The sequence below is a fragment of the Cavia porcellus genome, unplaced genomic scaffold (assembly GCF_034190915.1).
Source record: "Cavia porcellus strain 051 isolate PalLab524CR breed Dunkin Hartley unplaced genomic scaffold, mCavPor4.1 scaffold_8, whole genome shotgun sequence".
Classification (NCBI taxonomy): Eukaryota; Metazoa; Chordata; class Mammalia; order Rodentia; family Caviidae; genus Cavia; species Cavia porcellus.
The window spans coordinates 64,150,645-64,164,312 of NW_026947491.1; the positions used below are offsets into that span (position 1 = coordinate 64,150,645).

At 40.2% G+C, this 13,668-nt stretch overlaps 1 protein-coding gene and 1 long non-coding RNA gene across 4 annotated transcripts in view; one reads left to right on the forward strand and one right to left on the reverse strand.

Moving 5' to 3' along the window:
* Nucleotides 1-1,183: 1,183 nt before the first annotated feature.
* On the reverse strand, nucleotides 1,184-12,811 carry LOC106029018 (uncharacterized). 3 transcript variants are annotated; one of them, XR_010049376.1, is made up of 7 exons: nucleotides 12,123-12,811; nucleotides 10,078-11,494; nucleotides 8,349-8,421; nucleotides 7,575-7,660; nucleotides 6,294-6,492; nucleotides 4,288-4,362; nucleotides 1,184-1,946 (listed from the first exon to the last, which is right to left on the reverse strand). It is a non-coding gene; the product is annotated as an uncharacterized LOC106029018 (long non-coding RNA). The 3 variants fall into 3 exon arrangements; XR_002792756.2 differs by lacking the exons at nucleotides 10,078-11,494; nucleotides 12,123-12,811 and having other exon boundaries at nucleotides 1,196-1,946; nucleotides 8,349-10,070; XR_010049377.1 differs by lacking the exons at nucleotides 7,575-7,660; nucleotides 10,078-11,494; nucleotides 12,123-12,811 and having other exon boundaries at nucleotides 1,197-1,946; nucleotides 8,349-10,068.
* Nucleotides 11,769-13,668, forward strand: part of Lgr5 (leucine rich repeat containing G protein-coupled receptor 5) — a 129,365-nt gene continuing 127,465 nt past the window's right edge. The window contains exon 1 of the mRNA XM_063255142.1: nucleotides 11,769-12,124. Within this exon, the coding sequence (XP_063111212.1) occupies nucleotides 11,913-12,124 (212 nt within the window). The 5' untranslated portion in view covers nucleotides 11,769-11,912. The remainder of the gene's footprint in view (nucleotides 12,125-13,668) is intronic.

Here is a 13,668-nt window from a genome sequence, read left to right on the forward strand (position 1 = left end):
ATGAAAGCCCTAAGGCTGCTGGCACAAAGTGGAGCAACTTTAAGTTTCAAAAATGTGGTTATGTAACAAAATCTATTGTAACATACATAATAGTTGGTCCTATACCATAACATCAGTCTATGTCTTACACACACACACACACATATATACACAAGTGTGTGCAACATACTAGACAAATACATTCCTTCTACAGTGCCTCATTAAGTTTAGTTTATATATCACACTAGAATTTAAACCTAAGCAATATTTAGCATTCAAAATCAACCACCTTAGCAATTATTTCATTTAATATTCTTTCACTAGACTTTTGTTGTTGTTGTTATTTTCTTTGTTCTACAGTATGTAAAATAAAAGTTTTACATTTTAAATGCTTTAAATTTTAAAAAGTTGCCTATCTCTGGTTCCTAAGGAAAGGCAAATTAATTTTAGAAATTGTGTTATATGTATTTTGCATCTGTACCCTATGATAAACTAAGTTGTTCATGTTTTTATAAAATGCTCCCTTGTTCTTTGTCTCCAATTCCAATGACAGTGATATCTACCTTTTCCTTCTATGTCACTTAAACAACTGTTTGTTGCTCCCGAAAAGGCTTGTCTGAGCCTCTCCACATGTTCTGTCCTGAGCTAGAAGCACAAGCTCTCTGTGTGAAGGTTGAAAGCATTAGCACTTGCAAATACAATGAAAAGCACATTGTCAAACATCTTGAATTTCATGGAAAAATACAACTTCTTTTGATATTTTGTACGTAGACATATCAACAATATAAAGCAACACTAGCAGTCACTGTTACAGCTGTTGACAACTGAATGTCCATAAGGACGTGGCACTAGAGTGGTCACTCAAGAGGCTCTATAACACTTCATAGGAAATACTGATCTTGCCCTTAAAAGACTTCAACTTAATAAATATGTAAGAAAATTCAGTCACTAAATATATCCACCTGTCTCTTTTGGAAACACACACACACATCCACCTTCTGTAATAGTCAAAGCAAACTCTGAAATTGAGGTGAAAACCCCTGCCTTGGCTCCACTGTCATTTATTAATATGATTCTTTGATTTCATTTTTTGGTCTTCTTGCCCCTTGAATGAACAGGCAAAGAGAAAGCTGCCACCACAAGGTTTCAACCTCACAGATAAAGGAAAAGTAAAGAAAGGGAAAAATGCCTGAAGAAAAAAGTGATGAAAAGTAAAACTGCATAATAGAAGATAATAATTTTATTAGTACTTGAAATAGTTTTATTTCACCTACCCCTGAAAAGGTTTACTAAACAAATTAATAAAAAGTACACAAACCCTTCTAAGAAATGGAGCTCATTTTTGTATGGAATTCTACTTTATTTCCTCATTGGTGAATCATGCTTCCAAAAAAAGGTCTTTCATAGAACTCAGCACAATTTGTAAACATGTGTGCACACGCGCATGTGTGCATGTGTGTGCGTGTGTGTGTGTGTGTGTGTGTGTGTGTGTGTGTGTGCCTACCAGCCCCACTAAGCCATAGGTTCCAAGAGGTCCGGGACCTTCTGCTTTACTCATTAATATATTGTTAATGCCAAACACAGTGCCTAGCCCAGGGTAAATTCTTAATCAATAGTCAATGAATAAACATCCCTTTTTCACTATCTATGTATAGCATATTTTAATCTGTAGCAGTTGTCAATAAATTCCTGCTAAATTGCATTTAGGGTATAGTAAAGTCCTTTGTAATTGTTATTTTAGGCAACTGATTAGTTTGACATTATTTTGTTAAGCACCTGATTCAAACTAACAGTGACAGTTTTCCTGACAAAATGCCTGTAGCACTTGACTGAGGCTTATTCATCCTTGGTCTTCTCTCTGATGTTCTTTTCTCACTGCTCCTCATTGGTCCTACTAACTTCTCTTCCTGGGCCCCAAAGCGTTCATGCATATCCCAGTTTGTGTTCTCTCTCTTCTCTCTGGGAAGCTGCATAAAATAGAGATTGACACAGGGTTTAAAGTCAGCCTGCTTGAGGTACAACCCTAGATTTAAAACTTTGTGGTTGTGATCTAGGGCCTCATTTTCCTTCACTATAAAATGGGTATCTATGTGAGGAATACGATTAATAGCACCTGCCTTATGGGATTGTTGTGAAGATTAAATGAGATAGTACCTGTAAAGTGTTCTGCACAGCGCCTAATGTATAGTGTTTAAGAAATGTTAGATATTTATCTACAGTTTCTTCCTCCACAATTTAATTCCCACACTACATCTTTGATTTGTCAATATCAAGATCACCACAATCACAATTCCCAGTTCTCCCCCCCGCCTCTCTCTGAAGCACCAGCCTGAATACACAAGTGAGTCTCAGGCTGCTCGTGTTCAGCACAGTAATATCTTGACTATTCTCCAAATCTGCTCATTTTAAATTACATCACTGTTCTCTAACTAGCTCACTTGGAAACTTTATCTGATACATGTGCTTCTCACATATAATAATCTGTACCAAATCAGTAAGCATACACTGAATCAATGGTCCCTCTGCCACCTTCCTCCTTCATCAGTCCCAAGCTCCGTTGTTACAATTACCCTTCTAAGGCTTAATTCTGATTAAATTCTTTCCTACTTATTCATCTATAAAACATTTGCATATCAGCTCAACATTCTCCTAACCTTTAACTTTATAGCTTTGCTCTTCATAAACCTTCCAAAATTCCAAAAGTTAACCAGACTAAATCATAGCTTCACAATTAGGTTCTCTCTCCCATCATCATGTCTCCTGTTCCCAAATGTCTTTCTCTAATGTCAAATTGTTCCTCGTCACGTAAGGTCAGTCTCACATACCCCCTGCTCTATAAAACTCTCCTTGATTCAACCAGCAGGTCGTACTCCTTCTTGCCTCCCAAGTCCTAAAACTCTTTGAACTTCTGATGAATTTCTCATATGCTATCCTCCAGCATGGTTATTTGTCTAAACATGAAATCCTCCTTCCAGATTGTAAACCACATAATGTGTAGGACAGAGCCAAATTTACTGCATACTTAAGACAGTCTTTCAAGTTCTCTGCCTCAATGTCCTCATGTACAGGATATGAAAAACAATATGAAGCATATACTAAAGCTTTACATGATAAAAGAAATATTTCTGCATTGTAAGTGGAAAATTGTCACAGATTAAAATATGTGAACACAATAAGCTAAAAGGAAGTATATAAAATATCATTAGCAATTATTATATGGGAAAATTGGGCATACTTTTATCTTGTTATATATTTGTTTATCTTTCAACATCTTTACAACTAAGTAGCTTGTATCTATGTTCCTGACCAGTCATACAAGCATTAACAGAATGTCAGAAACTATATTACAGCTTGATGTTACAAGAAAATTATGCAAGTCACTATATAAAAGAACATTTTTAATAACTGGGGTAATATATGGCACTTAATATCATTGAAAATAGGGGAAAAGATGATTCCACTTTCAAAATGCATCAAATTTCAGTCACAATGTGACTTAACTAGAAAAAGAAACTTAAAAATCACCTGCCAAAAATATTTGCCATAAAAAGTGGTTAAGCTCTTTAATTTCAAGTATTTAGAGCCTGACATCTGTCTACCATGAGGAGAGAGTAACACAAACACAGATAGCATTGCATCAAGTTTATGATCAAAAATTTATGTCTGGCTCAAATCCAAGAATCCGTATCCAGAAACATTTGAAGGTGCAAAGGTACATGTTAGATTCAGTACCCTTCATTTTGGAATCTTTTCACAACTGCAAACTCAGGGTGTCCAAAGTCAAATTTATCTTCTTCTGTTCAAAGCCATTGCCTTTCCAAGGCTCAAAAGTATGACTTTGGAATCAAAGGGACTACAGATTTGATGTCAACTATGCCATTTATTGCCAGGGTAATTTTGGAAGTTATTTAATAACTGATCTTATCTTTGTCTTTTTTTTTTGTAAAAAGAAGGTAATTATATTTATCCTACAGGGCTTTTGAGATAAATAAATTTTTTTGAAAATAATTTTTAGGGGACTTACAATAGCACCTGGCACAAATAAGAACTCAAAACTGCTAATTATTTGTAGTAAATTATCATAGTCTGCCCTGTCTCCCAAGCTAGAGGCAAAAGAGACATTACAGCTACCCTAACACCACACCCTGCAGATTCTGCCCCTGAAATATCCAAAGTATGCAACACCTGCCCCTACCACGTGTACTGCCACACACAGACTGCAGTGTTTCTCACCTTTTATTTTTTATTTTAGCAATTTTTTTACTTTACAGAGAATTTAAAAAGAACAATAAAAGAATTGTTACTCACCAGTGTACACTCATATCAGTAATGCTTCCTGATTCCTGCTACTTCCGCTCATCTAGGATTTCTCCAACAGTTTTCCTATGATGACAGAGTTTCCATAGATAAAATGTGACTTTGCCATTCCCCTGTCTATAGACATTTTGGCCCCTGGTATGCAGGACCAAGTCAAGTTTAGTAAAACTGTGTACAATAATATTTTTTTGCAATCTATCTGTATTTATGCATCTTTCCAGCCCTACTTTAATGCCAGGCTGTGAAACTACACACACATTCACCCGAAAGTGGGTCTGTGCTAATCGTCTAAAAATTGCATTTTTTTCTCCATCTAATATTATTCTTTCTCAGTTAACAAGCTCCTGCTGACCTTTAGGAACTCACTCCAAGCAGCACTTTTTCTATGAACTGTTTCTCTGAGATTGCTTCTCTCTCTTTTGACCACATCAGTGCATTTTCATCCCTATTATTACAGTGAATTTTAATTTTCTGTTTTCTGGGTCTTTTCTCAACTGTATGGTGAATTACCTGAAAGAAGGCTCTCTCTACCTGTTTATCACACATTTCCAGCTCTTGGCTTCCAATAGCAAGAAGTACCTTTGAGTAAATACATTTTGGCTAAAATGGAAGTTAAGGCTTTACTAAAACTGGAAACTAAGGCCTGCAAATATAATTCATTTGAGACTATTTCCCTAGCAAATGTTCTGTTCCCAAGTGTAGTGGATGCCAACTTTTGCGGCACTTTTGTCTGTGGCACTTTTGTTTGATTTCATGTAAAAACTTGTTAAATGCTCCAAACGCCCATGCAATTAACAAAAAAACAAAAAAGAAAAAGAAAGAAAGATCTAAGATCTATTTACCTTTCTTAGTCCTCCTATCTCTTCCTATAGAGCTGAAGAGATTTCTTCAAGAAGAAAAACTCTTGTAAAAAGAAACATGGAAAAATCCTTTTTTCTTTTATTGCTAGATGCTTAGTGCACACAAAGCCCTGTAACATAGTAGCTCGCCTTCTACTAACATTTCTGCAGACTTGATACAATTATGTTTGTCTTGCAGATAAAGATATTGGGCCTTAGGAAGAAATCACTGCAAGTTCCATACCTTATAAATGACTCAGTAAAGCTTTGAACCTGGGTCAAGAACAAAAGAACAAAGAATAAGAGAACCTAAGATTTTTACTGTACTAATATGCCAAGCTGTCCCAATAGGTGATTAAATCAATGCTTCCCACCCACTGTCAGCAATTCTGAATGGAAGTTAGGGGGAAAACAGAAGCAGGAAAACCAGAGATACGGCGATGTGAAAGAAAGTGAAGGATGGTAAGAAAGGAGAAGGCATCATCACTCAGGAAATGTATTTAGGATTTTTTTTTTGAAGCTACAATGAGATACCTTTCTGTCAAACGCCAATCCAAAACCTATACAAGAGAAAATCTATAAAAAGAAAAATAATCTATGAAATTAAAAATCAAAATGCTACTTTTTTGCTAAAAACAATGAAAGTGAACAAGTTTGTTTTATTAATCCACAAACCTAGTAACTCTTAATAAAAGGTTTCTGTAAATTTTAACTGCCACAATCTGGACAGTGTTTCACCATGACTCACTCACTTGAACTGCAAAGTTGGTGCAATATATTTTGCCCTGCTTTATGAGATTACAATTGTAGGGAAAACTACTCTACCTGCTCAGTTAAAATACACCAGACTTATCAAAATAAAGTGTTTGGGGGATAGCATGCACTGTACTTGTTTATTTTAAATCCTGCGTGTCCATGGAATAAAATCTACAAATTAGTTCCCCTAACTGAGATTCTTCATCGATTCTCCTTAGTTCACAATCACTTTCCAATGTATGTCTTTTTTTTCTTCTAGAATATGCTTACCAGAGTTAACTCCTGACATACAGAGTGTTTTCTAGCAGCGTTTCATAAATGTTTGTCAAGAATAAGAGAACAAGAGGATCTGCACTGCATTCTGCACAGGGCACCCTGTCCAGCAATGACCACAAACCTCACCTGAGCTGACCATTGGCCTCCTTTCTCCTCTCCTCAGATTTTACTGTTGACATTACTCCCAACTCTTTGTTCATCCAATAAATTCAATCACTTTATCTTTTTCTTCTGAAAACAGATATTCCAGGGTTTGCTGATATCGACAGGTCCATAATTTCTTAGCCAAATAGTCAGGATCACAGATGCTACAGAATGCTAGAGGCTTTTAAAAACAGAATATATTAGCAACAATATTCCCTATATTATAGAAAGTCCTCACTGTGGCATTTGGGCATACCCTACAATGGAACATATCCATATATGTGCAGAATTTGAATAAGTTTTACATGAAATATTGAAAGACTACAAGTCAACTCATGGTTTCAGTCAAATTCTGTCACCAGATGTGTTTTTAAAAGCCTTTCCCTTTTAGAGCATATAAATTTCGGAATTGCAAATGAGGCCTTGCAGATCTGTATGAAGCCGGACTATAAGACTTGGGGGGGAAACTTGGTGAAAAGGAACCTGTTAGCACTTCATCATTTTGTAGCACAAGCTAAGCTTTGTCTGAGTCCCTCATAAGCATGTAAACATGATAGATGACTAAAAATCATAAAAGTATAATTTTAACAAAAGCAGAAAAAGATATGGAAGGCTTTCTCTACAAATTAACAAAGTATTTGTTAGAATTAAATAAAGCATGTGAATAAGGATAGTAACTCCAGGATTTCAAGTGGTTTTTTTTCTTTAATTTTATTCTTAGTTTGGAAAGAAAATCTGAGTCTGGTTTTACATGTTGAGTTTGACTGGACACATGTTCTTGGGAAGCAAGCTGCATACCAATAGTAGTATGTTTACTGTCATACATGAAATTAGACAAAGGTACCAAAATGAACTAAAGAATTGATAATATCATACATCACTCACCTTTCCTTTAGACTTGTGGGTGTATTTAAAGGTCATCTTTATGTTGGATAAACTCAAAGACAAATCAAATTGATTTCATCTAATAAGTTATTTCAAAGTAATAAATTAACTGAACTAATGCTTTCTCACAGAATACACCATTCTGAAAGAAAATAGATCTTTATGCCTAAATTCGCCTCCTCCCTTCTCAATTAATTAGACTTTGTTGGTAAAAGGAAGTTAAGAAATTCATCATCAGCCTGATTATATCATGAATGTAAAATGAACAGGGCAAATAATGGGTTCTATACTCCTTCAAACAAGTTAAATAAGCCCATAATAGCCCACCAGTTGTGTAAACACTGTTTCACTATACTTGTAAAAGAAATATTGACTTACCTTTTAACTAAAATTATCCTGGCATGCTTCAACTAAGCTTATTAGTAATTCTCATGGTGTATGTGAAACTTTTTAACTGTGGACTTCTATCAAAGATAAAAGAATTAGGAAAACATGCATTCAGCAAACCCAGAAAGTTGACATGTACCAGACTACACTTTAACAAAATCACTTTTAGGAACTTTCACTCTAAGTGCCTAAAATGTAAAGGGTGATTTTTATCCTAGGATAATATATTCCATTTTTCAGCAGCTCATTAACACTGAAATACTTTCCAAGGTCATAAATAAAAACTATCAAAAACAAATACTAAATGAATTTAATTTTACTAACCCTTATTATTACATTAAGAGGGGGTAGAATTTTTCTCTGGCAACTCACCAGTATTCCTATGAGTCAACTGGTTGTTGAAACCTGACATACATAGACATGTATATCTATATATGTGTGTATGCATATATGTGTATATAAAGGCTATACATGCATATATATATATGTATATATATACACACACACTGTTCGCGTTAAAAAAACACCACCCTACTCCAACTGATGCTACTGCAATTCAAACAGACCTAACTTTTCTTAACAAATGTATATAAATTTCATTCTCAAAAAAAGGACAGTTAATCACAAGATTGTATCCAGTTTAAGCTATATGTGGGTCAAGTTCCCCCCCTCCAAAAAGGAAAAGGGAACAACATTAAATTCAAAAAACTCAGGTTAGAATTTTGGCTCCACTACTAACTTGCTGACCACCATTAGAAAACCCACCTGCACTTCTCATCCTTAAACATGGAGTAAGAATCTTTTCCACCTCTTCTGAGGACACAGTGAGAGCACGTGACTGCAAGGAATAAGTCAATGATGGTCATTATCAGGACATTTGAAAACTGTCTCATAAATGAGGGGGTATTTTCTACAAAACAGAGTGACTACTGCCTTATTGAAATGTTTTTAGTGTGCAAGAAATCAGGTTTGTTGTATTTGTCTTCATAAATTAAGTGGTTAAAATCTATTCATTCAAGAAAGAAAGTCACCATCAGGCATTTCCTTCTCCTTTTCAACCCACATGAGTTTCTGTGACTAAGTCTACAAGACCTTGAAGATTCGTCAGACCCTTCTCAACCCTTCATATTTGCAGAGTTTTCAGGTTTTTACTAAGCATGTTCAATTATAAGTGATTATGGGTGAATTTTCACTCTCTAACTCAAAAAATATTCATATATTTGTCCAGTTGGGTGATTACACAGCAGAAATGGTTTTAGATCCCCAGTACCCAAAAGATGGTTAGGACCTTGCTTTTGTCCTTGTCCATGCTAATATTCCATTGTCAATGAAATTTCTCTCTGAGATACCAATGAGATCCTCATGAAGTTGGGTTTTTGTGTTTAATGCTCATAAAACTAGAGGAGTGGAAAATTCCCTCATTCCAAGATCCATGACAATCCCCCAAACAAATCTGAGTATTCTCCTGGAGTCACATTCCTATCCCAGAACAGGCAGGTGGAGCCATATGATTGACAGCCTCAAGGCTTGAGAGGCAGTTCCCAAAGGAAAACCAACCGTGGAGGGCCCTCACCAAAAAGAAAGGGGAGAAATGTTGGGCATGCAAAGGAAAAAAAAGTAACAGATGTTCATTACTCTTGGTCTTATCGAGCAGATCCGTCTTCCCCCTTCCTTCTGATTTTTAAATCAGAAATCTCTTGCTCTCATTTCATTTGATGAGAAGCTTCAAATCTTCACGAGAAGAAGAAACATGCTAACAGGCTAAAAATCTGCTCTACTCTAGGCAAACTTCCAGGTATTTTAACATTCAGAAGAACCTAGGTAAATAATACTCCCTTTAGAAAGAGGGAAAGTGAGACTGCGATAGGATCATTCTGTCTGTGATCAATCAGTCAGCCTGAAACTGGAAGACCCAAGATTAAGATACACGTCTGCCTCAATTCATTCCACAACAAAGCATTATGCTCCTTTGAGCAACCCCGACATCAAAGAAAGTGTTATTCAATGCTTTTTTGTTATTTTTGTCTGTCTGGGGTTTTTTGATACTGGGGATTAAACCCAGGGAGCCCTGAGCTACATCTTCCGCACTTTTTATCTTATTTTGAGATAGTATCTAAGTTGCTCTGGCTGGCCTCAAACTTGCATTCCTCCTGCTTCAGCCTCCCAAGTAAATGAGACACAGGAGTACATCGCCACTTCCCCTTTTTCAGTGTTCTCAAAAGGCTAGATGGGATTACCATATCTGGAAGTCTATGTTAATGAATCAATCAGTCAACAAATATTTGTTAGTATTCACTGTTATGAGTCTGTAGTTTGACTCTTACAAGTAAAAAAGTTAAGAAGCTTAGTGCCTTTCTACAAAAGTTGGAAAAACCAGGCAAATATGTGTTCAGGAAAAGTCCAAGACCAAAGGGTATAGTAATTAGAACATATCTTCATCACCCTTGGAATTCCTGTTCAGAGGGTGTCAAATCCCATAAGGTGATGTACTTACCTCTCCAAGGCATCCCAGGTGTAGCTCTTCAAGAATCATAGACAGGATAAGTTATGAGTTGAATAATAATAAAATGAATAATCCAAGGATAAGATGATTTTAATGAAAATAGGCAATTAGGAGGCCCTCTATAAATGTGGAAGAAATGGCTAATAGAAAAATTACTAATGTGAAACTAAGCAATTGGTGGGAGCGGACATGGATGGTGGCACTGTCATGTTTTCCCAAATCATGGGTCACCGTTCCTTTATTTGCAAAAGGAGGACATAGTCTGTAATCCTTCTCCACTGTCTTCCCTTCTGTTTTAGAGAATCACCAACTTGCTGATGTTTGGACTTACCTAAGAGAAGAACATGTTCAGAACAAATTTAGAAAACACACACACAGCAAAGAAATAAGCAGATTTGGAGATCACTCCATAAACGAAGAAGGAGCATACACCACACACACACACACACACACACACACACACACACACACGAATAAGAATCCTTCCATCTTAAAATTCAGAAACCCGGGCAGATAACCTACGTAGACGATTAAGAGGGACCTTGAAAGTCAAAGTGATCCCTGATTTCAAAAGCAAAGAAGCTTTGCACTCTAGAGTAAAAACTGCGTTTTTGTAGGTGGTATGGCAGGCTTGGGCAGACAGCTCTTTCCGGAACTCCCTCTGGTGTGGAGAGGGCAAGTTTTACCTCACTGAGGTTTTCTCTCCAAGAAAGCCCTGAGTATGTTCCCCACTTCCTAGAGCAGATTCACGTAGGACAGTTTTTGAAGTGCATGTTTTCTACTAGAATTTCCACCAGGGCTCCCCAAGGGTGCCAGGAACTCAGTGAGGCTCACCTGCGTGGAATTGTTCTTTGTTCAGAGACTATAACTGGGGCACTTAGCATGAAAAGTCTTCTGAAGTAACCAAAGGCAACTGTCTGTCCTGCATCATTTTACTAAAGGCTACTTCCCCAGTAACTAAACTAACACTTTTTAAAAGTGTCCTCGATTTCCACACCTCTAGGAGTTAGGAAGGCAGCACCCGGGTGCTGGCTCTGCAAGCCAGACAGTGAAAGATCAAAACAGCCACGCATCTTCGCGGAGAACACCTGTTTTTTAATACTGACAACTATTTTTCTTCATTAGATTTTAGTCTCTTTTTTAAGCACTCCATGCATCCCTTGCATTATCGGAGGCGGGCTCGGAGGAGGGTGCCTCGTCCTTCGCTCTCTCCCTGCACTTAGGTCTACCCAGGTCGCTCTTGAAGCGGGCGCCTCTCAGTTCTCGGATCTGGGTCTCCAGGAAGCCGGACAGAGTGGGAGCAGAGGGGTCCCTTCCAGGCGCGTGGCGCCGTGCGCTGGACTCTTCCCCGGAGGCTCCGTGGGAGCTTGGAGAAGTCGCCCGCACCTCACGCCTCCCCGCCGGGTCTCTGGAAAGGAGGGTGGGGACGGGAGGAGCGAAAGTGGGGCCGAGGTGGGGGTGCCCGGGAAGCTGGGCTCGCTGACGTCACTGGGCGCGCAATTCGGGCCTGAGCGCTTTTAAAAAAGGAGCGTGCGAGCTGAGATGCTGCTCCACACACTCAGGCCGCCTGCAGCAGGAGCGCGCTGCCAACGCCTGGGCTGCAGCGAAGGCTGCTCGGGAGGCCGGCGTGGCAGCAGCGCGCCCCGCAGTCCCCCCGGAGCTCTCCTCCGCGCCCCCGGCGGGGGTCAGGCGCGTGGCGCGCAGAGCTGCAGACACCCGCTGGGCTGCAGAAGCCCCGGGAGCGACGCCCCGCGCGCCGCAGTCTGCAACAGCCGGGCTTCTGCCCTCTGCCGGCGCCTGGCTTCCTGCTCCTAGCCTCGGGCACCATGGACACCTCCCGCGTCGGCGTGCTCCTGTCCCTGCCGGTGCTGCTGCAGCTGGCTGCCGGGGGCGGCTCGCCAAGGCCCGGCGCGCTACCGCGGGGCTGCCCCGCGCACTGTCAGTGCGAGCCGGACGGCAGGATGCTGCTCAGGGTGGACTGCTCCGACCTGGGGCTCGCGGAGCTGCCCTCCAACCTCAGCGTCTTCACCGCCTACCTGTAAGTGCACCTCTGCCTCACTCCGGGAAGGGCTCAAACGGGAAGGGAGCTAGTCCGGGCCAGGCGAGGGGATCCTGGGCTCTGCTGTCGAGGGGGCGAGCGAGTTTGCCCTGGGCATCCTGGCTGGACCTGTCTGGGCCAGGAGGGAGCGGCACGTGTCTCCAGGGTAGCGCGCCCGCGGAGCAGCGACTCCTAACTCAGCCCCGGCAGGAGCTAGCGCGGCGCAGCCAGACGCAGCAGGCGAATTCCTCCACATGCAAGCATTTGTGTGCAGAGTGGGCATCTGTGCACTCTGGAACTCAAGGGCGGCGTGCCTGACTGGTCCCTGTCCCAGCCAGCCTCTCTTCTCGGTGTCCAGTCGCTAAAGGATGGGCTGTAAACTTTCCCTGGCTCCAAAGGGACTCGTTCTGCATCCCTAGCAGGGGGGTAATGTAACTTTTTTCTTTTCTTTCTTTGTTTTTTTTTTTTTTTTTTAACGAAGTGATTAAAATGTGGCAACCACAAACCCCGATTAGAGCTGCCAGAATGTTATCTTTACCTTTGGCTGCCCGAGCCGCCCTTTGAAGTGCCGGCAGCCCGCAGTGTAATCTTTAACCATCTCCTCCTCTGGGGGAGGAAAGGGAAGTGGGCCGAGGGCGGCCAGGCGGGTAAACAGCGGGCGCCAACGTGCAAGGGGGGCCCGAAAGCTCGCTATCATCCCTTGGGAATCCTCCCTTGAGTTCTTCCCCTACTGTAGCGATTCATTTCCTAATGTTTTCTCTGAAAAGCCCGTGAGAGAGTAACAAGTGGTTGAGTGAATGAAGACCAAGGTGAAAAACTATTGCAGGGAATCAAGGTGGTTGCTCCCTCTGTCTAACTCCCTGTCGAGAACCTGGGGCTGGATTCCTGGGGCCGAGAGACCAGGGTGCAGGCCTTCTGGGAAATGAGCACTCAGATCACATTTGGAGTCTAGGGTAAGAAACTGCAGTGAACCCACCCCAAATCTGTTTAATCCCAGTTTCGGCTTCTCTGATGTACGTTGGCAAAAGTAAGTGGGGATGTTTGAGTATTCATCTTTCCTGTTTGATTGTTTTCTGGAGGAAAGACAGATGAAGCGACTTACACAACGTTTTATACTAGGTAGTAAATGACATTTCTGGAGAGGAAAAGAATTATCTTGTTTACTTGCTTTGATATTGCATCTAAGTAAATAGAACACCTTGCTAGATTTTAGTACTGTTAGATGGCAGTCACTTGTATCCACTCTAAGGCTGTTTCTGGTATTATTATTCTTTTTAATCTGAGTGGAATGTAAAACTATTTTCCCACCTAGGTTTCCCCTCAATGGCACTTACTGCATGTGGTAGTGATATTTTTCCAGGCATTGAAATCTTTCCAAGATGATCATTCTCTCAGAACTTACATTTCCTCCTCCTGAACAGCTGTCCTTACTACAAAGCAAAATACATATCCCCAGCCTCTCTGGTTTAACTGCTAATGTCAGTGATTCTGAGAATAATGTATTCTCCAGGATAGTGAATTTCTGAAACCAGTTTGAAATTTTT